Genomic DNA, 25261 nt, shown 5'->3' with positions numbered 1-25261 from the left:
TGTCAGGCCTAAAATGTTTACTGTGTGGCCTATTACAGTAGTTGTTTGCCGCCCCCTGATTTAGGGCATTCATGAGGCTTGATGAGATGTTGAAAATCACCTGTCGCTTCCTGTCACTCTTCTGATTGTGGGTAGGCTCTGATGCACAAGCTCTCCAGTGATCTCTCTGACGCTCAGAGTTCTCTTTCCATTGCATGGATATCAAATAAAAGCGTCTGCTTTGTGGCATTTCTGGCTTGAGAGTACCTGCCCAATGTGATTTGCCAAGGTGCCATTTTATCAAATGTCTTAGGATAACTGGATGTGTTTGCCTTGAATTTGTTTTTTTTTTTTTTTGCCTTTGCTGTTGGATGTATTTAGGTTATCGTTGAAAGTGGATTGCAGAATGGCGGCAGTTTCCTGTGCTGTATGGATTGAAGTCAAATGATGCCCTAACTTTTAATTGAAAGGGACTGTTGTAGGCAGGAGACTGTGTCTAAGAGCTAACCTATCACCACCACCTAAGATGTCTGAGCCCACCCTTAGACTTTACTGGCATGTGGGGAGGAGGGAGCCTGGGTCCTGGGCTCCCAGCTAAACTCGGCAGACCCCACTGGCAGGTGTGGGTTGTGGGGCTGACAGAGGCTTTGTGGAGGGCATTGTGCTCCTTGGGTAGAGGTGGGATGGCTGCCTTGGGGGCTCAGTGCAGCTCTGGCCGTGTTGGGCAGCAGGAGACAAGAATGTAGCCAGTCCAAGAATTTCAGCCCAAGTTCCTCCTTTCTTTCTTTTTTCTTTTTCAGAGAGAGTCTGGCACTGTTGCCCAGGCTAGAGTGCAGTGGCGCAATCTCCACTCACTGCAGCCTCTGCCTCCTGGGTTCAAGTGATTTTCCTGACTCAGCCTCCCAAGTATCTGGGATTACAAGTGCCCACCACCACGCTGGCTAATTTTTTTGTATTTTTAGTAGAGATGGGGTTTCACTATGTTGGCCAGACTGGTCTTGAACTCCTGACCTTGGGATCTGCCCACCTTGGCCTCTCAAAGTGCTGGGATTATAGGCGTGAACCACCATGCCCGGCCTGTTCCTCCTTTCATGCAGCAGAATCCAAGACACTGACTTGGCCCTCTCTGCTGTTCAGGCTTCTGTGTTAGCAGAGATACCTTCTGGCCCTTCTTTATCATAGTGAGTCTGGGTGTGGTGGTGCATGCCTATAATCGCAGCACTTTGGGAGGCCTAGGTGGGTGGATCACCTGAGGTCAGGAGTTCAAGACCAGTCTGGCCAACATGGTGAAACTCTGTCTCTACTAAATACAAAAAATTAGCCAGATGTGGTGGCGTATGCCTGCAATCCCAGCTACTTGGGAGGCTGAGGCAGGAGAATCGTTTGAACCTGGGAGGCGGAGATTGCAGTGAGCTGAGATCATGCCATTGCACTCCAGCCTGGGCAACAAGAGCAAAAGTCCGTCTCAAAAAGAAAAAAAGGAGATGATCAAATGGACTTCCAAGTGCCCATGACTCAGGTTCAGTACTGATCAGCATTGACCTGCCCTTGCTTCAACCCTCACCTGTCATTGCTCATTGCTAAGAGTGGGTAAGTGGTTTGCTCAGGTTGCTGTAGCTGATTGGATCCCGCTGTCCTCAAAGTTCCCACATCCAGTGACTGACAGTGCCAGGTGACTTTCCTTTGGGGTCCGTGACATTTGCTGCTGTTTCTAAAACCCCTACTGTGTGCTGCTAATCCCCTCACCAAGCTTGCAGAGTGGATGGTAACTGACAGGTGAAAAAATGCAAGAAGTTAGGTCACTGCTAATAGCTGGTGGTGCCAGGCTTCAAACACAGGACTGACTCCAAGTCCTGCAGCTTCTCTGCCCCACCCTGTCTCTGTCCTCCTCATGTCTGTAGTGTGGTGGGGGTCAGTGGGGTGGTTGTTTGGCTGTGGGAGCTTCTGTTGGCAAAGCCTCGGAAGGACCCGGGTGACCGCAGAGTAGTTCTGTGGAAAGTATCTGGGTCTGTTGAACTCACTGCTGATCTTCCTCGTGGGTCTGTGAAAGGACTCACCCTTGGCTTTTTGGCCAGAGTGTAGACAGAGACCCGCTTAGCATTTTGTGGTCAGTCGGAGGCAGTTTGTGAACCTGGAACTTGGAAGCTGGTGTTCTGTCCTCCTCTGGGACAGATGTGGAGACTGGGGATTCGGTGGGGCATGGGCTGTATATACACCCAGCTGGACATGGGGAAGGGAGGGTTCCGTGGGGAGCTAGCCCTGAACACAGCAAGCATTTGGTGAATGGTGCCTGCCGGCTCTTTTTACCCATATTCTAAGGCGGAGGAGCAGCGCAGGAGAGGACTGCTAGGGTTTATGGAGTGGTTTTATTATTCAGATTCAAGTGCATGCAATCAGAAGTCTTTGACTGAAGAGCTGAGCCTCTCTGCCCTGTTTTTGCTCTTTTTTGGGGGTGATGGTGGTGGCAGTGTGAGGGGCCGGTTCAGGGGTGAGGAGAGAATGTAGTGGCAGGCAGAATGGTACATTTCACATTCACATTGTGCACCTTATTCACACCTGACATTGGCCAGAAATCCCCTCCTAAGAGAGACACTTAGAAAGTAAACAGTTTGTTAATCATTTCAGCCCATGGACTTTGATATTAAGGTGCACTTTGATCAAGGGTTACAAACGCCAGTGTCTTCAGGGACATTTGGGAACATAAATAATTGGAATGGACCAAAAGATGGAAAAGCATACCGCTTCGCAGTCTTTCGCATGCTCATGTGTGACAGAGAATCAACAGTGTGGGGGCCACGTTGCTTGGCAACTGCCATTTGTCCTCAGCTTGGGGTGACATTACTAGGGAATGGCTATGAACTCTGAGCACTTCCCCCATGGGAAGCGGGGCTGACACTCAGATCCAATTCATGGCTTTAATGTGGCCAGATGAGAAAGACAGATCTGTTTTTGAGAAGCCAAAAAATGGGATTTAAAAAATGCTATCTCCCTAATTTTTTTCCTTTTTTTTTTTTTTGAGACAGAGTTTTGCTCTTGTTGCCCAGGCTGGATGGAGTGCAAGGTATGATCTCGGCTTACTGCAACCTCTGCCTCCCAGGTTCAAGTAATTTTCCTGCCTCAGCCTCCCGAATAGCTGGGATTACAGGTGTGTGTCACCATGCCCAGCTAATTTTTTTTTTTTTTTTTTTTTTTTGTAGAGGCAGGGTTTCACCATGTTATAGGCCAGGCGGTCTTGAACTCCTGACCTCAGGTGATCCACCTGCCCTCGGCCTCCCAGAGTGCTGGGATTATGAGTGTGAGCCACTGTGCCCGGCTACTATCTCCCTAATTTTTAAATACTTAAAATTTTAAGAAACATCATGGGTCAAGCAATGCATGGCAGTGGGCTAGGTTCAGACAGAGGAGCCTCAATTTTGGACCCCCAGATTTATCATACAAGGTGGAGGAAGGGTTCAGATGGGGACTTAGGATTGCCAATTCTGACCATCTCTTTAGAAGAAGAGATTAGCCCTGTGGAGGAGTCCAGGATTTGTATTTTAGTCTTGGTACTGGGTGCTGTAGGTTGAGTTGCTGAACCATTCTGGAACGGAGTGCAGTGGCATGATCTCAGCTCACTGCAACCTCCAACTCCCGGTTTCAATTCTCCTGCCTCAGCCTCCCAAGTAGCTGGGACTATAGGCATGCACTATCACACCCAGCTAATTTTTGTATTTTTAGTAGAGACAGAGTTTCACCATGTTTACCAGGCTGGCCTCGAACTCCTGACCTCGTGATCCACCCGCCTCAGCCTCCCAAAGTGCTGGGATTACAGGGTAGATCACTAGTTTTTAAAGTGTGCTCCTGGAGGTGTGTCAGGGGTTCCATAAGTGTTTGCTTTGTTTTAATAGAAACAACCTGTACTCTCAAATTTGAGCATATTTGAAATTATAATGAGAGCAGCTGCCCTGGATAGAGTGTGGTGGCTCCTGCCTGTAATCCCAGCACTTTGGGAGCCTGAGGTGGGAAGATCAGTTGAGGCCAGGAGTTTGAGACCAGCTTGGGCAGTATAGGGAGACCCTATTTCTACAAAAAACAAAAGAAATAGCAGGGTGTAGTGGCACACTTATGAAGTTTGAGCTACTTGGAAGGCTGAGGCTGACGGATTGCTTAAGTCCAGGAGTTTAAGGCTGCAGTGAGCTATGATTGTGCTGTTGTACTCTGGCCTGTGCCACAGAGTGAGACCCTGTCTCAAAAAAACAAAAACCAAACCAAATAAAAAAACCAACCAACACATTTGCCCAAATAGCGAATCACATCAAATTTTAAAATTCACTGGAAACCATCAGCTTCTTAATTTGATTATACACCAGTTATGTTCAAAGTAAAAAGCAAGGTAATTTGAACTTTGAAAAAGCTGCCTTTATTCAGGTGTATACATGGTATATACACACACAGAGATATGTATGAAATGTGGAACTCTATACACATATGTATGCAGTTCTTCATAAGAGTCTTTTTGAGAAAATAGTTCTATTGCTAAAAATACCCAATGGAAACTTCTGGCCTGGGATTTCCAAGTTCACCCTCAGCTGTGTGTCTCAAAGTCCACATAGCCTCACCAAAATAGCCTTCCGGCTACTGTTTTCTGTGTGCCCTTGGAAGAGGCCATTGTGCTTCCAGTTTCCCAAGGGGGAAGATGAGCCAGGGGGATCTTTGCAGGGTGGTTGGTTCTCGTTCCTTCCTCCGTAGCCTCCCGTGGCATTTTTGGGACCTGGAATTGTGAATTATGCTGACCCTTCCTCACACTCCCTGATGACAGCATGAGGTTCAGAGAGTTTATCTGCAGATGAGGCAGGGAAGCCGGCCTGTTCTCAATTTGCTGTGCCTGATGCCTTGTGCTTGGGGCACTGTTCACCGTGCCGCCTGCTGGCCTGCCTGTCCCTGCCTTTTGGACGAGAGGTACTCAGGCCACCCTACAATGCCACACCTGACTTCTGGGAAGCTTTCTACCATGGGTGTTGGTCGTCTGGCTTCTGGGTTCAGTGGGAGGACCCTCCCAGCATGTCACTTTCGTGATCGATGATTTACCTTTCAGGAGCTAGTTTTATAGGGAGTTGTTGGATAATCTTTACAAGGGAGATAAATGGGAGAGCAGGAAGAATGATGGCCTTTCAGAGTGGAAATCTGTGCTGCTCCAAATCCCATAAACTGCTATTTGATTTTAAACATTGCTTGAAGCGGTTCACATTTTGGTTAATTACGTCAGTGGGTAAAAATAACTATTGTCATATGGTGTGTGGGCTTGGTTTTAGAAGGATAAAGAGTCTATTGTTACCCATTGTGCTATTCAGTCACTTATTACCCATTCCTTAAAAGCCCGACGTGGATAACAGAAAACCTGGAGCTTTGTCACCTGCTGAAATCCAGGCTGCTCCGTGAATTTGCCCCCAAACACTACTCCTTTTGAGAAACTTGCACAAGCGGCCTTGATTCAGTCAATTCAAATGGGTTGATGGGGCCTGTCCCCAAGCCCAGGATGGCAGGGGTTTGTGACCTGTGGCTCTGGAAATGCCTTTGGGTTTCACGGTCTCAGCTGAGACCTGCCGAGGGCTGAGCCAGCTTAGAGCTCCCTGGGGGTGGTTCAGGTCAAGGACTTTAGGGTCCAACTGGCCTGGGGCTGAATCTTAGACTTACTGGCTGTAAGAGGCTCAGTCAGGACCTTAACTTTTCCAAGGCTCAGTGTCTACATCTGTAAAATGGGGATAAACACAGTTCCTCCCTGCTGGGATTATTGTAAGGCTTGAATGAGATGATAAATACAACATCTGACATGCGATTGGCCAGTAGCTAAGGGTTCAGTCGATATTATAATAAGTAGAATGCACTAGCATTTGATTCTCACACAGGGTCACTCTTTTATTTTTTGGAGATGGAGTCTCGCTGTGTAGCCTAGGCTAGAGTGCAATGGTGCGATCTCAGCTCACTGCAACCTCCGCCTCTCGGGTTCAAACAATTCCCTGCCTCAGCCTCCCGAGGAGCTGGGATTACAGGTGTGTACCACCACGCCTGGCTAATTTCTCTACTTTTAGTAGAGACAGAGTTTCACCATGTTGGCCAGGCTGGTCTTGAACTCCTGACCTCGTGATCCATCTGCCTTAGCCTCCCAAAGTAATGGGATTACAGGTGGGTGCCACCATGTCCGGCCAGGGTCACTCTTTATGTCATGTTCTCCCCCAGTCTACCCCTGCATGTTACCCTGGAGCCTGCCCCCCACCAAGCCCCTCCATCCCCATCCCCCAAGCTCACCAGGTCCTTGTGCACTCATATCTTTCACTGCTTTTCTTGCCTGTGAGCTCTTGGAGACTCAGGACCACCTTAAGCACCCTCTGAACTTTGGCACCTAGCCTGTATCTTTGGCGCCTAGCCTGGGGCCCAGCAGGGCCGCAGGAAGAGCCTCAGCAGCATGGACAGCAGCATGGATGGGGAGAGAGGGGCTCAGAACCTGGAGAGCTCCTTGGGGGCTGGAGCAGTCACAGGAAGTCACCAAGTGAATTGAAGGGTGCTGGCCTCGGAGGTTCAGTGAAGCAGGAAGAAGCTGTTAGGCCGGGAGTTGAGGAACCTGGTGTTGTTTAGGTCTCAGGACAACGCAGATGTGGGGTCTGTATTGCAGATGCACCTGCGTCATTTTACAGCTGAGGAGACCCTCAAGCGCCAGAGCTCACTAGTGACAGTGGAAGCTGAACTAACCTCCTAACCACCCTAGTCCACACCTGCCAGTCTGACGGGCTCTCGGTGGTGACGTGACGGAAGCTCTGTGCTGCGGATCTCCGTGTGCCCCCGAGACCCACCCGCCTGTCTCCACCCTACTCTGCCCACCTGGAGGAGGTGACCTTTTTTTTTTTTGAGATAGAGTTTCACTCTTGTTACCCAGGCTGGAGTGCAATGGCGTGATCTCGGCTCACCGCAACCTCCGCCTCCTGGGTTCAAGCAATTCTTCTGCCTCAGCCTCCCGAGTAGCTGGGACTACAGGCGTGAGCCACTGCGCCCGGCCCGACCTTTTTTTTTTTGAGACGGAATCTGGCCCTGTTGCCCAGGCTGGAGTGCAGTGGTGCGATCTTGGCTCACCACAACCTCTGCCTCCCAGGTTCAAGCGATTCTCCTGCCTCAGCCTCCTGAGTAGCTGGGATTACAGGCGTGCACCACCACACCCGGCTAACTTTTTTTTTTTTTTTGTATTTTTAGCAGAGACGGGGTTTTACCGTGTTAGCCAGGATGGTCTGGATCTCCTGACCTCATGATCTGCCCACTTCGGCCTCCCAAAGTGCTGGGATTACAGGTGTGAGCCACCGCGCCCAGCCAAGACTGACCTTTATGTTCTCTACCAGTGGGTGCCCTTGGCCTCCAGCTTCCAGTGGGCCAGTCCAGCGAGAGGCCCCAGCTGGAGATGAGGGGAGGCCACCCTGGCCTCTCTCCTTCTCCTTCTTTGCTGCTGCTACCCCAGGATTCTTGCCCATCCCTTACTGGTTTCCCTTAACCCCCCCTCACCCTTGAAAACAGATCCTTTAAAACTCTCCTCTCTCACCCTGGTTGAGTGTGTCATCTGCTCCTGCCAGGATCCTGGCTAATACTGCATGTTTCAGAAAGAGGAATTCGCAGTTCTATTTTTTTTTTTTTTTTTTTTTTTTTAACTGTGGATCGAAGGGAGAGGCAATGGGGTATACGGAAGAGGGAGTAGGGCCTGGCTCTCACTACTGGTGTTCACAAAGGGCCCCGTGTAAGGCCTCTTATATTCCAAATGAGGGGCTATAGGGAGAGCCAGGGTGATGCTCGATCAGAAGCAAAACCACAAATAGACGGCAGCAGCTATAACCCTGTTCTGGTACTTCCTAATTTTGTGTGTATGCATGTGTATCGGGAGCTTCATAAACTGCAAATGGAAATGGCCTGAGTCTTAGCCCTAGGATGAGGCTGTTTCTGTGATTTAGGGCTGGAGGATGTGAGGACTTGGTTTACAATATGCACAGTACAGAAGTGGGGAAGTCAAGGCGCGCTGGGCAAGGAAACATCTTTATGGGGCCCACAAAGATTGAAGGGGAGGGAAGAACCAGAGGTTATTCTGCTTTGCAGACTGGGAGACAAGTTTCATGACCAGAGGTTATTCTGCTTTGCAGACTGGGAGACAGGTTTCATGACCAGAGGTTATTCTGCTTTGCAGACTGGGAGACAGGTTTCATGACCAGAGGTTATTCTGCTTTGCAGACTGGGAGACAGGTTTCATGACCAGAGGTTATTCTGCTTTGCAGACTGGGAGACAGGTTTCATGACACAGTCACATCAGAGAGGGGAGGAGAGAGTGTATCGAGGTCTGTTTTGGTGTGTATATACGTGTAGGATTTTCATGTAGAGGAGCTGGGGAGAATTTTAGAAGTTTTAGGTAAATGCAGCTGGAGAAACCCTGTGACTTAGTTTCTTTTTTCTTTTTCTTTCTTTCTTTTCTTTTTTTTTTTTTGAGACAGAGTCTCACTCTGTAGCTCAGGCTGGAGTGTGGTGGCACAGTCTCGGCTCACTGCAACTTCTGCCTCCCAGGTTCAAGCGATTCTCCTGCCTCAGCCTCCCAGAGTGCTGGGATTACAGGTGCATGCAACCATACTTGGCTAATTGTTGTACTTTTAGTAGAGATGGGGTTTCACCATGTTGGCCAGGCTGTCTGGAACTTCTGACCTCAGGTGATCCACCCGCCTTGGCCTCCCAAAGTGCTGAGATCATAGGTGTGAGCCACCGCGCCTGGCCTTAGTTTTTGAGTGGGAAGAATCCAGTGTTCGGAGTAGACCACCGATGTCATGGCTGCAGGTTTGGCTGAATTGCGATGGTATAGAAAGCTGTGTTAACAGTCTTTTTCTCTGAGGCCTGGAGGAGGATTGCTGTGACTGGTACCACATTTGGGACTGGCAGTGGTTTTTCCTGCTGGCAAGGGGGAAAAAAAAAAACAACAAAACCCAGAAAGTATTCGACTTATCAGCACAAACAAAGGAGGATGTGAAACCAGAACCATCTCTAGGGGAGGGGAGCAATGAGTAATGCTGGAGGGTTCACCAGCGAGGAGTTGCCCCTCAGGAAAGAGGACAGAGAAGACTCCTCCTCCTGTGTAGCACTGGGTGTTCCTGGGCATGTCTGGTTGACTAACGGGTTTGCTGCCACAAGCTCCGAGGCTCAAGCCATCCTCCTACCTTGACATCCCAAAGTGCTGGGATTACAGGCATGAGCTACCATGCCCAGCTTTTTTCACATTACCTGTAGGTAACGGGAAGTCTTTGGCAGAACTGTGGGCCGTACCGCATTCTTCCCGTGTCTGTCACTGCTGAACTGTGAGCTTGATCTCTCTTCTTTTTTTTTTTTTGAGATGGAGTCTCACTCCTTTGCCAGGCTGGCGTGCAGTGGCGCAATCTCTGCCTTCCTGGGTTCAAGCGATTCTCCTGCCTCAGCCTCCCGAGTAGCTGGGACTACAGGCGCGTGCTGCCGTGCCCAGCTAATTTTTGTATTTTTAGTAGAGACGGGGTTTCACCATGTTTGCCAGGGTGGTCTCGATCTCATGACCTCGTGATCCGCCCGCCTGGGCCTCCCAAAGTGCTGGGATTGCAGGTGTGAGTCACCGCACCCGCCGATCTCTCAGTGTTTGCCCCTTTTGTCCAGCCACGGGGGCCAGCAGAAGCTTTGGGTCATCTGTACTAGTGACTTTGCGGAGGAATAGCGAGAAGGAGGGTGAGCTGTGCGTGAGTGCCCAATCCACGCCTGAGTTTCAGGAAAGAAGGGGCACTGGGGGAGCTTAGGGAGGGTGGTTGAGGTCAAGATCTAGGTTCTGGTTCTTGTGCTTCCTCTCTGGCTGTGTGTCCTTGAACACTTACTGTCTCTGGGCCTTCATGCCTTCTGCAACTGAGTTGTTGCTCTATTTAAATGCTTGGAGAAAAAAACTGGGCATGGTAGCTCATGCCTGTAATCTCAGCACTTTGGGATGCCAAGTTGGGAGGATTGCTTGAGCCTAGGAGCTTGTGACCACTCAGGGCAACAAAGTGAGAGCCTGTCCTCACACAAAAATAAAAAAATCAGCTGGGCCTGGTGGTGCATGCCTGTAGTCCCAGCTACCTGGGAGGCTTAGGTGGGAGGATCACTTGAGCATGTGAGATCAAGGATGCAGTGAGCCGTGATTGCACCACTGCACTCCAGCCTGTGGCAGAGTGAGACCTTGTCTCTTAAAAAAAAAATGAAAAAAATAAATTATTCAAAAAATACTTTGGAAATAAATGCTTGGGGAGAGTATGAGCTTCAGACTGCACATTGGTTTTTATCAGGAAGAGCTGAGCCTTGGTGGTATCTGTAAAATGGGGATAAAAACACCTCACAGGGTTGCTGTGATTGATCATTTAACTTAATCCTCACTAAAGCAAGGCAGATACAAGGATTGTCCTGTTGGCAGAAATAGACACAGAGGGACAGAGAGGTTGATCAGGCTGCCTGCCCACAGTCACACGGTCAGAAGTGGTGGCACTGAACGACTTCCTTCAGGTGGTCTGAGGCCAAATCCCAGCTCTTAGCCATCACTCCATGGTTCTGTGCTGAGACAACGGATGTAGAAAGTGCCTGGCACACAGTAGGTGCTTAGTAAGTTAGAATTCCTTTTTTTTTTTTTTTTTGAGACAATGTCTCACTCTATTGCCCAGGCTGGAGTGCAATGGCATGATCTCGGCTCACCGCAACCTCTGCCTCCTGGGTTCAAGCAATTCTCCTGCCTCAGCCTCCCGAGTAGCTGGGATTACAGGCATGCGCTACCACGCTTGGCTAATTTTGTATTTTTAGTAGAGACGGGATTTCTCCATGTTGGTCAGGCTGGTCTCGAACTCCCGACCTCAGGTGATCCGCCTCCCAAAAGTGCTGGGATTACAGGCGCGAGCCACTGCGCCCAGCATTAGTTCCTTTTTATCTTCAGTAGGCATTTGCAAGTGTAGCCTCCCACAGTGCTTTTACTTGAAACTTTCCCCTTACTGGGCAAAAAAATGTTTGCTGCCTTGTGTGACCTGCCTAGCTATTGACTTCTCTTTTTTCTCCTTCTCTCCTATGACCCATCATAGATTGTGGATTGAGGCTCAGCGTAGATTGAAGGGCAGGGGTAGGAGGAGGAAGATGAGCTGTAAAGGGATAGGCCTGAGATGCTGAGGGCTTGAAGGTAGGGTGGAAGGTGGGGGTGGGAAGTTTGGGAGTTGGAGGACCTTGGGGCAAGCCTTTCCCCTCTCTGGGCTCATTCCTTCCTTCCAGTGCCATTAACTGAGTGCCTGCTGCGTCCACCATTGTAGGCACGGGGCACAGACAAGATCTCTGTTCTCCTGGAGCGCACGATGTGGTTGGAGGAGTCAGTAATGGACGGAGAGTGAGGGATGCTGGTTTCCATGGATGCTTAGAGAAGGACTTGCCGAGGAGGTGGCGTTTTGGGCAGGCCATGAAAAAGTCCAGGCAGAGTGCGTTTGGAGGAGGAAATAAATATGTAAAGGCTCTAGGGGAGAGTCAGTTTCGAGAATGTGAGGGGACAGTGAGTCCAGGGGGGCTGGTGTGCTGTGGCTGAGTTTGAATTTTATTCTGAGTGTCCTGGGAAGTAGGCGGATGGTTTTTCCACCAGGGTCCTTTATGATTATTTTATTCTTTGTGATAATCCTACTTAAAAAAAATGCTATTCACTAAAAAGATGTGTTTATGAAACAATAGAATGTACAACCTTGAAGCACTTTAGGCTTTTAAAGTACAGGGAAATAATTGTGGTCACAACGAATATATCCTTGAGGGCTGTCCTCCTCCCTAGTTGACATGGTCAGCTAAACCTTTAAGGCTTCTTCTGTTTCAAATCTTTATTCTTCCCAAAGCTGCTTGATGTGAGATTAAAAAAATTTACTGCCACCTACTGATAGAAAGAAGAAGATGTTTTTTTTTTTTTTTTTTTTTTTTGAGATGGTGTCTCGTTCTGTCACCCAGGCTGGAGTGCAGTGGCACGATCGTGGCTCACTGCAACCTCCACCTCCCAGGTTCAAGCAATTCTCCTTCCTCAGCCTCCTGAGTAGGTGGGATTACAGGCATGCACCACCACCATGCCCAGCTAATTTTTTTTTTTTTTTTGTATTTTTAGTAGAGACGGGATTTCACCATGTTGGTCAGGCTGGTCACGAACTCCTGACCTTGTGATCTGCCTGCCTCGGCCTCCCAAAGTGTTGGGATACAGGCGTGAGACCCCGCGCCCAGCTGAAGATGAATTTTCTGCAATGAAAATCCCAAACCCAGTGGATTTCTTCTGCTGTACATCTGGTTTCCACCGTGCTGTCAGGATTGGGAAATGGGTCTGGGGGCGGGCTGTGCTGGTCTTGGTATCCACCCATGACCTCCCTCTTTTGGACCCGACAGTCTTGTCTCTGCTTCTGTGTCCTCCAGCTTCAACTCATCACACAGTGGCTTGGAGGGAAGTGCTGACCTGGGAGTTGCTCCGGGGAGGGAGCCTGAGGTCGGGGGAATGTGTCTGGGGGGAAACACTGGGCACTGGGAGCCAGCAGCCACCGGCCACCACATAACGTGGTTAATCCTTTGTGATTGACCCGAGGTTGCAATGATTCCCTGTGTTTAATGTCCCAAGACGCCCTAACCCTGACCAGCAGACCTTTGCTTAATGTGCTTCTTACCACCCCACCCCCGCTATTAAATCCTCAACGGCTTTATTTCTGATTTGCATTTTCCATGGCTGAATGAATCTGCTGACTTCCGTTTTCTTTTTCTGTTTCAGATCCTGTGCGCAGGTGACTGTGAGTACCCGTTTCCTCTCCATTCTTGTGTTGTTCGCTACTGTCCCCTAATGGACACAGAGCAACATTAACAGCAATGTCAAAATGCTAACTTACTAAAACCTGCTCGGTTTCCAATTTTTCTTTAGGAGTGAGGGTGGAAACAACAGATGAAAGAAAAAAATTTAATTAATTGTGCAATCATGACGAAAATTTATGTTTTCTGTAATTTATTCTAGCCTGATCTGTGGGCGATTTAACTTAGTCGAAATTGTAATACAGTGTTTTCATATTGCTTATGTGCTGTTATACTTCACTTTCTTGTGTTGCTACATTGTCCTTTTGTTGCTACATTGCTACATTTAAAAAATGGTGTGCAAGGTTGGCATAACCTTTGGAAAATGAGACCTGGACTCCTGCACGTTTTGCTTTCATGTACAGGGCTGAGTCCCAACTTCTGACTAGTGCTGGCTGGTTCGTTCCTTGGTCTGTAGTAAAATGAGAAAAATCAGTATATGACTAAAAGTTTTTTTGTTATTGTTTGTTTTTGAGATGGAGTCTCGCTCTGTTGCCAGGCTGGAGTGCGGTGGCGCGATCTCGGCTCACTGCAACCTCTGCCTCAGGTTCAAGCGATTCTCCTGCCTCAGCCTCCTGAGTAGCTGGGACTACAGGCGTGTGCCACCACACCTGGCTAATTCTTTTGTATTTTTAGTAGAGACGGAGTTCACTGTGTTAGCCAAGATGGTTTCGATCTCCTGACCTCATGATCTGCCCGCCTCTGCCTCCCAAAGTGCTGGGATTACAGGCGACTAGAAGTTTTTAAAAGAAACTTAAATATATTCAGTTGAAAGCACCATCCATTCTGGGATTATGTCCTTACTAAGTTTTTGGTCATAAAACATTTATATAAGAATTGAAGGTTGGGTGCGGTGGCTCACGCCTGTAATTTTTATGCAATGAAAACAGCTGCAGGAAACAGAAATCATGAGCTATTTTAACTGAAAGGATCTACCCTGGGAAGCGAGAGTTTACAGAGTCATTGGGAGGGCTGCTGTGTTAGTTTGCTATAATAAGACCAAGGTCTTGGGGGTTAGGACTTCAACATATGAATTTGGGGGTGGGGGAGCATAATTCAGCTCATAGCAGCCGTGGAGGAGGCTTTAGGCCTGGCCCTGAGAAATGACTTCCAGCCTAAGGCTGCAGAACTGACCCCTTGGAGAGTCACCACCTTTGTCACAGACAGCACAGGGAGGAATCAGGAAGTCTCTGCTGTAGTTGCTGGATCTGGGGGTGCATGTTCTTAGCTGTGATCCTGGGATCAGGAAGCTGCAGCCACCCCTACAGTGTTGGTTCTAGAGCGAGGCAGCGTGAGCTCCAGTCATTGCATCTACGCTCCGGCTGTAAGGAGGAGGAAGGGCAGAAGGTTGAGCTCCACCCTTTAAGGACACTTCCTAGAAGTCACCCAGTACCTCTGCTCACACTGTTAACCAAAACTTAGTCGCATGCAACATCTAGCTGCATGGGAGGCTGGGAAATGTGGTCTTTATTCCCCACAACTGTGCACACACTGGGCTGGAATCTCTGGGAGCATGATGAAGGGAAAATGAAGCATGGATTTTTGGGGTCAAGAGTGACCTCTGCTGTCCCTCCCTGAACAGAGGCTCTGGGAGGCTAGTAATACATTCAAGATAAAGCAGCCAGTTTGGCCAAGGTTCTGCCCCAGAGCCTGCGCCCTTGACTATAGGAGCTCATGCCTCCTCTCATTACCTGTGAATGTCTGTGTGCAGTGTAAGCACGGAGCTTCGGCACTCTCAAGGCTGAGTGCTCTCCCCGTGGCCAGAAACAGCAGTTTCCAATGGGCATATGTTGTAGGTGATGATATGAGGAAGAGAAAGAGAGGGATCAGGTTTCCTAAGTGTGCATTTAATTTCAGTGTAAATATTTTGTGAGGTGGGGCATCCCCATCTTCCGAAAAGTATATATATATACACACACACATATATACTTTTATTTTTTTTGAGATGGAGTCTTGCTCTTGTTGCCTGAGCTGGAGTGCAGTGGAGCCATCTTGGCTCACTGTAACCTCTGCCTCCCGGGTTCAGGTGATTCTCCTGCCTCAGCCTCCAAAGTAACTGGGATTACGGGCACCTGCCACTACGCCTGGCTAAGTTTTTGTATTTTTAGTAGAGATGGGGTTTTGCCATGTTGGCCAGGCTGATCTCGAACTCCTGACCTCAGGTGATCCACCTGCCTCTGCCTCCCAAAGTGCTGGGATTACAGGCGTGATCCATCAGGCCTGGGCAAGAAATATATTTTTAATCTAATTGTTTACTTTCTTTGCATCGCCACTGGTACAGGGGCTTCAGATGTTGCCACAGGGGAAAGTGGCGGAGCTCAGAGCAGCAATGAAGGAGCACTTCTCAGTGAGGGTGGCTTTGGAGCCAACGATAGTTCAAGAACATCTGAACAAGAATCTAGTCGGACTGATGGAACATCTCAGAAAACTTCCAGTAGCCCTGGTAAGCAAATAGGCTTTTTCTGCCAGTCATTTTTCTTAAAGGAAATCAGTATAATTTATAAATGTTCCAAATATTGTTATTTTTTAATTACCTAAGAAAATCTTTAAAAACAATTTTATAATGATAGTAATACATATTCATTATATAAAATACAGACAAGCAAGAAGAAAAGAAAAGCAAGTAAACCATTAACTGGAGATGACCACTGATTACTTGATATATGATGTTCACAATTTTAAGACACATACGTGTGTGTGTGCGCGCATATGTATACACGTTATATATAAATTTTATTTTGTTTTACACATACTGAGGTCATCCTGTATGTGTAATTTCTTACCAATATATTACGAATATTCTTCCCTGTTAGTGTATATATTTCAACAGAACAGTTTTTTTAATACCTGCCTGTCATTCTGTTGTCTAAATCAGGTAGACAAATAATAATGGTCCATGGGCCAAATCTGGCTCACTTTCTGTTTTTTTTTTTTTTTTTTTGAGATGAAGTCTCACTGTCACTTAAGCTGGAGTGCTATGGCATGATCTCGACTCACTGCAACCTCTGCCTTCTGGGTTCAAGTGATTCTTCTGCCTCAGCCTCCTGAGTAGCTGGGATTATAGGGGTGTGCACGCCCTGCTAATTTTTGTATTTTTAGTAGAGACGGGGTTTCACTATATTGGCCAGGATGGTCTCCATCTCCTGACCTCAGGTCATCCACTGCCTTGGCCTCCCAAAGTGCTGGGATTACAGGCATTAGCCACCGTGCCCAGCCTACTTTCTGTTTTGATAAGTAAAGTTTTATTCAGTCTGCCTATGGCTGTTTTCATGCTAGAATTGAGTAGCAATGGAGAATATATGGCTTGTAAAGCATGAAGTATTTATTCTCTGGCCTGTACAGAGAACATTACTGACACCTGGGTTAGATCAGGGATTCTAAAACCATGGTTCAGAGATCTCTAGAGGTCTCCTAGATTCTTTCAACGTATTTTTGGGTATTTTTATCATAATACTACTAGCATGTTATTTGGCTTCTTTGCTCTCATTTTATCATGTGTATAGAGTGGAATTTTCCAGATCTATATGACATGGGATGACATTGTCACTCTAACAGCTGATGGAATGTATGCTTTCACATTGTTATGTTTAAAAAACTTAATTTTTTTTATTTCTAATACAGTATGGTAAGTATTAATATAACCCATATAAACAAAAATTCTCCAAGAGCTTTAATAATTTTTAAGAAGTTAAAAGGGTCCTGAGACCACAATGTTTAAGAATTGCTTGTCTAGAAGAATTGTAAATTATTTGACTACTTCCTTGTTGTTGGGAAGGTAGATTATTTACAATTTTTCATAAAAACATTATGATGCAATAGTCTTGTTAGTTCTAGAACTATTGATAAAATCATTTCATGTAAACAGTTTAAATAAATCATTGAATTATTTCTAGGCTAACATGAGAAACTTCTAGAAATTCCTAGGGGGCAGGGCATGATGACTCATGCCTGTAATCCCAGCACTTTGGGAGGCTAAGGCGGATGGATCAGCTGAGGTCAGGAGTTCAAGTAGCCTCACCAACATAGTGAAGCCCCATCTCTCTTAAAAATACAAAAATTATCTGGGTGTGGTGGTGTACACCTATAATCCCAGCTACTTGGGAGGCTGAGGCAAGAGAATCACTTGAACCCGGGTAGCAGAGGTTGCAGTGAGCAGTGATGGCACTACTGCACCCCAGCCTGGATGACAGAGTGAGACTCCATCTCGGGAAAAAAAAAAAATTCCCAGGGAACTAATGTTAATTATTGTTATAAAAATTTGGACTTAGGGCCCTCTCTAGCACTTCAGTGGCCATTGTAGTCCTAGAGGTTGGGACGATATCAGATGGTCTGTCCAGAAATCTTTGGACAGGCTTACTGTTGAAGGGCATTTCCAGAGGAAAACAATCTACAATGACTAGAATAGGAACCTACTTCTTCAAATGTGCAGACATCAATGCAGAGTCACAAGGATCAAGAACAATGATGTTACCAGAGAGACAAAGTAAAGTGCAAGTGATTGACCATAAAGAGATGGGAGATGTATGAACTGTCTGATAGAGAATTCAAAACATATGTTTTAAGGGAGCCTAGGAAACTTTAAGAAAATAGAAACAATTTTTAAAAATGAGGAAAACAGGCCAGGTGTAGTGGCTCATGCCTGTAATCCAAGCACTTTGGAGGCCAAGGCAGAAGGATCACCCGAGGTTGGGAGTTCAAGACCAGCCTGACCAACATGGTGAAACCCCGACTTAAAAAAAATTAAAAAAAAAAAAAGGAAAAAAATGAGGAAAACAATATGTGACTAGATTAAGACATTCAACAGAGAAGCAAACACAAATTCCAGAGCTAAAAAATACTATGAACAAAATGAAAAATGTAATAGAGAGCATCAAGAGTAGAACTGATCAAGTAGAAGAAACAATCTTTGAACTTGAAGACAAATTATTTGAAAACATGTTGTCGGAGGAGGAAAAGGAAAAAAATGAATAAAAAGAAATGAAGAATTATTATAGGATTTATGGGACAACATCAAAAGAGATGGTATTTGAATTACTGGAGTTAATCTAGAGGGAGAGAAAGATAAAGGATAGAAAGCTTATTTAAAGAAATAGTAGCAGAAAACTCTCCAAAGCTAGAGAAAGATATAAATATCCAGGTATAGGAAGGACAAAGGACTCCAGTCAGAGTCAATTTGAACAAGACTACTCCAGAACATAATCACACTGTCAAACATCACACACAATGGGGATTTGGAAAGCAAAAAGAGGAAGGAAGCAAATAACATGTAAGGGACCTCCACTTCAGCTAGCAGCAGATTTCTTAGCAGAAACTTACAGGCCAGGAGAGAGTGGGATAATAATATTTACAGTGCTGGAGGAAAACAACCTGCCAACCAAGATTACTATATCCAGCAGAACTGGCCATCAAAAATGAAGGCGAGATAAAGACTTTCCCAGAGAGTCAAAAGCTGAGAGAGTTTATCACCACTAGACATGTCTTACAAGAAATGCTAAAGAGAGTTTTTAAGCTGGAAGAAAAGGACACTAATGATTAGTTGAAAATATATGAAAGGATAAGGCTCACTAGTAAAATAAATACACAATCAAATTCAGAATACACAAATACTGTAATTGTCATACATATCTTTAGTATGAAAGTTAAAAGATACTACTTAAAAAATAATAACTACAATAACTTGCAGGGGGATATGCAATATAAAAGATGTAAATGGTGACATAAAGATGTAAATGGTGACCACAAAGAACTTTTAGTAGATACACAAAAAATACAAAGCAAGGAATCCTAAAGAATATCACTTAACCTCAAAGGAAGACGGTAAGAGAGGAAGAAAGGAACAAAGAGTCTAGAAAACAACCAAATGGCAGTAGTAAGTTCTTACCAATCAATAATGACCTTGAAAGTAAAGGGTTTAAGTTCTCTAATCAAAAGACACAGAGTGGGTGAATGGGTCAAAAAAAAAAAAACCCTCAATAATATATTGTCTTCAAGAGACTCACTTCACCTGCAAGGACATGGATAGACTGAATGTGAAGGGATGGAAAAAGATACTCCATGCTAATGGAAATCAAAAGAGAGCCAGGAGTAGCTAAACTTATATCAGATAAAACAGACTTTAAGTTCAAAACTTAAAAAAAAGACAAGAAACTTAATTTTATAATGAATGATAAAGGGATCAATTCATCAAGAGGTCTTAACGATTATAAATATAAGTATATGAAGCAAATATTAATGGATCTGAATGGAGAGATTGACTGCAGTACATTAATAGTAGAAGACTTCCAACATCTTACTTCCAGCAATGGACAGATGATCTAGACAGGAAATCAGTAAGGAAGCATCAGATTTAAACTGTAGTTTAGACCAAATGGATATATCTGACATACACAGAACATTCCATCCCACAACTACAGAATACACTTTTCAATTGGACCTGGAATGTTCTCTGTGTCGATTGTATGTTAGACCACAAAACAAGTCTTAACAGATTTACGAAGTGTGAAGTCATATCAAGTATCTTTTCTGATGATGGCATCAAAGTAGAAATAAATAACAGGAGGAACTTCAGAAAATTCACAGCTACATGGAAATTAAACAACATGCTCCTAATGGATTGATGATAAAATTAAAAGGGAAACTAAAAAAATCTCAAGACAAGCATCACTTCTTAAGCAATTTTGTTAACATATTTCTTCTTCTTCTTTAAAATGGGGCCATAACCTCTTTCATTTAAGTACTGTGAGGCATAAATTAGAAAATGCTTGTACAGCCCCTGGTACAGCATCTGGGACATGGTCAGCTCCCCAGTAGGGGTGATGCTGATCATGCCATCTCTGCCACAGTAACTACTGAATAATCTCTCAATTATTTTGTCAGAGATGCTCCTGAACAATCAATGGGTCAGTGAGGAAATTAAAAGGCAAATTAAGAAATTTCTTGAAGCAAATGCAAATGGAAACACATTGTACCAAAGCCTGTGGGATACACCAAAAGCAGCCCTTCCAAGAAAGTTGATAGCAGTAAACTCCTACATCAAAAAGATAGCTTGTCGGGCACAGTGGCTCACACCTGTAATCCTGGAACTTTGGGAGGCTGAGGCAGATGGATCACTTGAGGTCAGGAGTTTGAGACCAGCCTGTCCAACATGGTGAAATCCTGTCTCTACTAAAAATACAAAAATTAGTCAGGCATGGTGGCACACACCTGTAATCCCAGCTACTAGGGAGGCTAAAGGAGGAGAATTGCTTGAACCCAGGAGGCGGAGGTTGCAGTGAGCCGAGATCATGCCACTGTACTCCAGCCTGGGCAACAGAGCAAGAATCTGTCTCAAAAAAAATAAAAAAAAAAAAAAGAGAAAGCTCACACCTCCATCCTGGGTATTGAGACCCTGTTTAAAAACAACAAAAACAAACAAAACCCTCAAATAAACAACCTAATGCAGCACGTTAAGGAACTAGAAAAACAAGAACAAACTAATCTCCAAATTAGTAAAAGGAACAAAATAACAAAGATCGAAGCTGAAATAGGCACGAAAAAGGATCAATAAACTAAGTTGATTTTTTTGGAAAAGATAAAGAATATTGACAAGGCTTTAGCTAGACTAAGAAAAAAGAGAGATGACTCAAATAAAGAAAATCAGAAACGAGAGACATTATAAACTGATACCATAGAAATACAAAGGAACAAGTATGAACAGTTATATGCCAACAAACTGGATAATCTAGAAGAAATGGACAAATTCCTTGGCATATACAATTTACTAAGATTGAATTATGAAGAAATAGAAAATCTGAATAATCCAATAATGAGTTAGGAGATTGAATCAGTAATGGAACATCTCCTATTTCTATCTATTATCATTTTAAGAGGCAGGGTCTCCGTCTGTCACCCAGGCTGGAGTGCAGTTGTGTGATCATAGATCACTGTAAGTTGAACTCCTGGGCTGAAATGATCCTTCTGCCTTAGCCTCTTGAGTAGCTGGAGCTATAGATGTGTACCACTACATCTAGCTAACTGTTTTATTTTTTGTGGAGATGGGGTCTCACTATGTTATCCATGCTGGTCTTGAACTCCCAGCCTCAAGCGATCCCCCCAACCTGGGCCTCCCAAAGTGTTGGGATTACAGGTGTGAGCCTGGGCCTCCCAAATAGTTGGGATTACAGGTGTTATCCACTGCACCCAGTCCTCCTCTGTCAAACATTTAATAAGATCTAATGACAGTTCTTCTCAAATGCTTCTAAAAATTGAGATGGGAATACTTCCAAACTCTTTTAACAAGACCAGCATTACCTTGATACCAAAATCAGACAAGGATATAACCCAAAACACCATAGGCCAAGATGTAAAAATCCTCAAGCAAATACTTGCAAACCAAATTTAACAGCATATTAAAGAGATCATTCACCGTGATTAAGTGGGATTTTTCCCAGGAATGCAAGAAGGGTTGTATAAAACAGTAAATGTGATACACCATATTAGCAGAATGAAGGACAGAAGCCATACGATCATTTCAGCAGATGCAGAAAAACATTTGACCAAAACAAAAATTGTTAAATGTGCTTTCTTTTCTGAACTTAAGAACTTGCTTTTACAAAACCTTCCCAGAGTCCCTGTACAAATCAACAGAATTTAGTTCTTAACACATTTCTCCTTCTTTAAAATCGTGCCATACCTTTCTCATGTTATTGTGAGGCATAAATGAAAAATACTTGTACAGCATCTGGGACAGGGTCAGCTTCCCAAAAGGAGTGCTCCTGTTCTCGCCACCTACACCACTGTGACTGCTGTTACTGTTTCATCATTAGCCTCATCAGTGTCATCATTATTGATTGTAAATGGCAGCACCGTCATCATCTTCCAAATATGCCACTATGACTCTGTGAACTTGTCACTTTCCTTTTTTTTTGAGACAGTCTCACTCTGTTGCCAGGCTGGAGTGCAGTGGCGTGATCCCGGCTCACTGCAACTTCCATTTTCCGGTTTCAAGCAATTCTCCTGCCTCAGCCTCCCAAGTAGCTGGGACTACAGGCGCGCACCACCACGCCAGGCTAATTTTTTGTACTTTTAGCAGAGACGGGGTTTCACCATGTTGGCCAGGATGGTCTTGATCTCTTGACCTCGTGATCCACCCGCCTCGGCCTCCCAAAGTCCTAGGATTACAGGTGTGAGCCACCTCGCCTGGCTAATTTTTGTATTTTTAATAGAGACGGGGTTTCACCATATTGGCCAGGCTGGTCTCGAACTCTTGACCTTGTGATCCATCTGCCTCAGCCTCCCAAAATGCTGGGATTACAGGTGTGAGCCACCGCGCCCAGTGGTGGAGCAGGTCTTTAAGCCAGATCTGGCTTCCATGACCAGTCCTTTTCTCTTTATGCTGCTCTGCCCCTGCTATCTTTATGTCGGAAAACTGCTGAGCTTCCTTCTAGATGTCATGGTTTGGCAAAAAAGTTATCATGTGCTTCTGCATCATGCAGCGTTTTCTGAGAATGGGGAGATGGACTCATTTTGCATCTTTGGTCTCTTTTTTTTTTTTTTTTTTTGAGACAGAGTCTTGCTTTTATCTCTCAGACTGGAGTGCAATGGTGTGATCTCAGCTCACTGCAACCTCCACCTCCCAGGTTCAAGTGATTCTCCTGCCTCAGCCTCCCGAGTAGCTGGGATTACAGTGCCTGCCATCACACCCAGCTACTTTTTGTATTTTTTTAGTAGAGGTGGAGTTTCACTATGTGGCCAGGCTGGTCTCAAACTCCTGACCTCAGGTGATCTGCCTTCCTTGGCCTCCCAAAATTTGGTCTCTTTTGGAATCAGCTTCTATACAGACTTAACCCCATTTTTAAGCCACAGCCAGCATGGCAAACTTCTATCAGTTTTGTTTCTCTTCCAAAGGCTTCTGTTTTACTAACATACACACATACATCTATGAGTATGTATTTAAATAAATTCTTGTGCAGGGAAGTCTAGGAGGCAGATAAAGAGAGATGAAACTCTGTGATTAGAAAGTCACTTCTGGAAACTAGACATATAGAGCAGACCATGGCTCTAACATTTCTCTTTAAAGCACAATAATTTTTCTTTTTTAAACAATATATAGGGCCCAGTCCTGTGTTGGACATTCAAGCTGTTTCCATCAGTCCAACCAATGTGATTTTAACCTGGAATAGTAGCGACCCAGCTGCTTCCGAGTACAAGTGTGCAGTAAAGAATGAGATGGAAAATGAGACAACAGTTTCTGTTGTGCATCACAAATGGTGTAACGTCACAGACTTACATCCAGCGACTTCGTATGCGTTCGCCATTACTCCAGGAATAGGCAATAAGACCTGGGGAGATCCCAGAGTCATAAATGTCATCACAGGTAAGATGATTGGCTCCCAGGGATGATGACAAACCATTCCTTATTATCTTGTATTCTAGGGCCTTGTCCATTCAGGTTGCCTGTTGGAAAGAGATTGTTTTTCATAAGCTAGAAGAGGAGAAAAGGTGCTGTGTTGTTTCAAGCCCAGGGGTTCAGGTGGCCAGATCATTCAGTATTAAGGTCCGTGTGTTTTGGGAAGTTCTAACTACTTCTGTTTGGTTTTAAAAATCTTTTGTTATCGTTGGCCAATACGTACTTTTCTGTTAACACTCAGGAGTAGAGACCTCCTTAAAAACATGTTTTCACGGTCATTACCAGCCTTTTAAGCTCCCAGGAAATTGATCCTATGTTTATATTCCCAGGAGTTTCTGTTGGGCAGGAAAGTTTGGTGTATTTTATAGAGGAGTGTGCATTTCAAATGAAACAAGAGCTTGAAGACATTTAAATTTTAATTTAGATTTGACAGATTTTTATTTATCTTACATGTCAATACCTAAGCCATCTGTTATGGTTGCAAACTTAGCTTATTTTATTTTTTTTTTGAGATGGAGTCTTGCTCTGTCACCCAGGCTGGAGTGCAGTGGCGTGATGGTGGCTCACTGCAACCTCTGCCTCCTGGGTTCCAGCGATTCTCCTGCCTCAGCCTCCCAAGTAGCTGGGAGTAGCTAATTTTCACATTTTTCAGTATAGATGGGGTTTCAACCATATTGGCCAGGCTGGTCTCAAACTCCTGACCTCATGATCTGCCTGCCTCAGCCTCCCGACATACTGGGATTACAAGTGTGAGCCACCACGCCCGGCCTCTAGCTCTTTTTTTTTAAGCTGAAAAGAACCAAACATTTTAAAAAAACAAGTGAGAAACTCTTTTTAAGGTGAGGAGAACAAAAAATTGAAAAAAGAGGTCCTCTGTTAGTTTTGTGATCTTGCTTGGGGGTCTAGGGGGTGTGATCTCAGGGACTGGAGTCGGCCATGGGCGCCTGAGCTCTTGGAGCCCACTGCTGGAGGTGAGCGAGGTCCAGCCTGGCAAACCTCCCAGACGTGGAGCAGCACACACGAAATAGTGGCTTCCAACATTTTTACTCAGGAAACTATTTCTTTAAACAAAACCTTGCCCAGGAGCCCAATAAGTAAAAATAAGAAGAACTGGAAAACTCGTGGAGCTCCTCAGAGCACAATTTCGGGGGGGAACCCACCGTAAAGGTTTGCTCCGTTACATTGTGAAAGAGAGGGAAAGAAGGAGAGCACAGAGAGATGACAGAAGAGAAGAGGAGGAGAGAAAAGCACAGAATTTGGAAATGGTGACGAGGACAAGGTGATCCCGAGGGGGTGGCCACGGGATGCGGAGGTGCAGGAAGCATCGGTCGAGGGGCTGAGTGTCTTTATCTACCTTAAAGCCCCGAGCACAGGGCTGCATTGGAGCAGGTCCGTCCACTGCTGCGTGTTGAGCACGGCCCATGTGCGTCGCTGTCCTTAATGTGCCTCACAGTAACCCTGGGTGCTGCAGCAGAAGACGCTGTAATGTGGAAAAGTTAAGATTCTTCCAGTGTCTCAGTTACTAAGCATCAAGTGGTGGGGCTGGAACCCAGGAGTCTAACTCCAAACTACCGTGGTGCAGTGATGCTCGGAACAGCCACCCAGAGTCACTGAGCTGGGAATTTATTGGTTCCACATTACTTAATAAAGCAAAAAGGCACGACTGACCCGATTTAGAAAGATAGAGTGGATAAGGAAAATATGGCACATATACACCATGGAATACTATGCAGCCATAAAAAAGGATGAGCTCATGCCCTTTGCAGGGGCATGGATGAAGCTGGAAGCAAACTGACACAAGAACAAAAAACCAAACACTGCATGTTCTCACTCATAAGTAGGTGTTGAACAATGAGAACATATGGACACAGTGAGGGGAACATCACACACCAGAGCCTCTCTGGGGGTGGAGGGGCTAGGGGAGAGGTAGCAGGGGGTGAGGGGATTAGGGAGGGATAACATTAGGAGAAATACCTAATGTAGATGACGGGGGGGGATGGATGCAGCAAACCACCATGGCATGTGTATACC

General features: G+C 45.5%; 1 protein-coding gene across 1 annotated transcript in view; it reads left to right on the top strand.

Annotated features, from left to right (window-relative positions):
* The window catches only part of PTPRJ (protein tyrosine phosphatase receptor type J), a 153489-nt gene that overhangs the window by 79062 nt on the left and 49166 nt on the right, over window positions 1–25261 (top strand). The window contains exons 2-4 of the mRNA XM_012452590.3: window positions 12770–12788; window positions 15125–15286; window positions 22934–23197. Coding sequence (XP_012308013.2) covers window positions 12770–12788; window positions 15125–15286; window positions 22934–23197 — 445 coding nt within the window. The remainder of the gene's footprint in view (window positions 1–12769; window positions 12789–15124; window positions 15287–22933; window positions 23198–25261) is intronic.

This window comes from Aotus nancymaae, unplaced genomic scaffold (assembly GCF_030222135.1).
Source record: "Aotus nancymaae isolate 86718 unplaced genomic scaffold, 86718_ANA_hifiasm-v0.15.2.pri h1tg000059l, whole genome shotgun sequence".
Classification (NCBI taxonomy): Eukaryota; Metazoa; Chordata; class Mammalia; order Primates; family Aotidae; genus Aotus; species Aotus nancymaae.
Note: the sequence above shows the minus strand (reverse complement) of the source record. Positions and strands in the feature narration are given on the sequence as shown.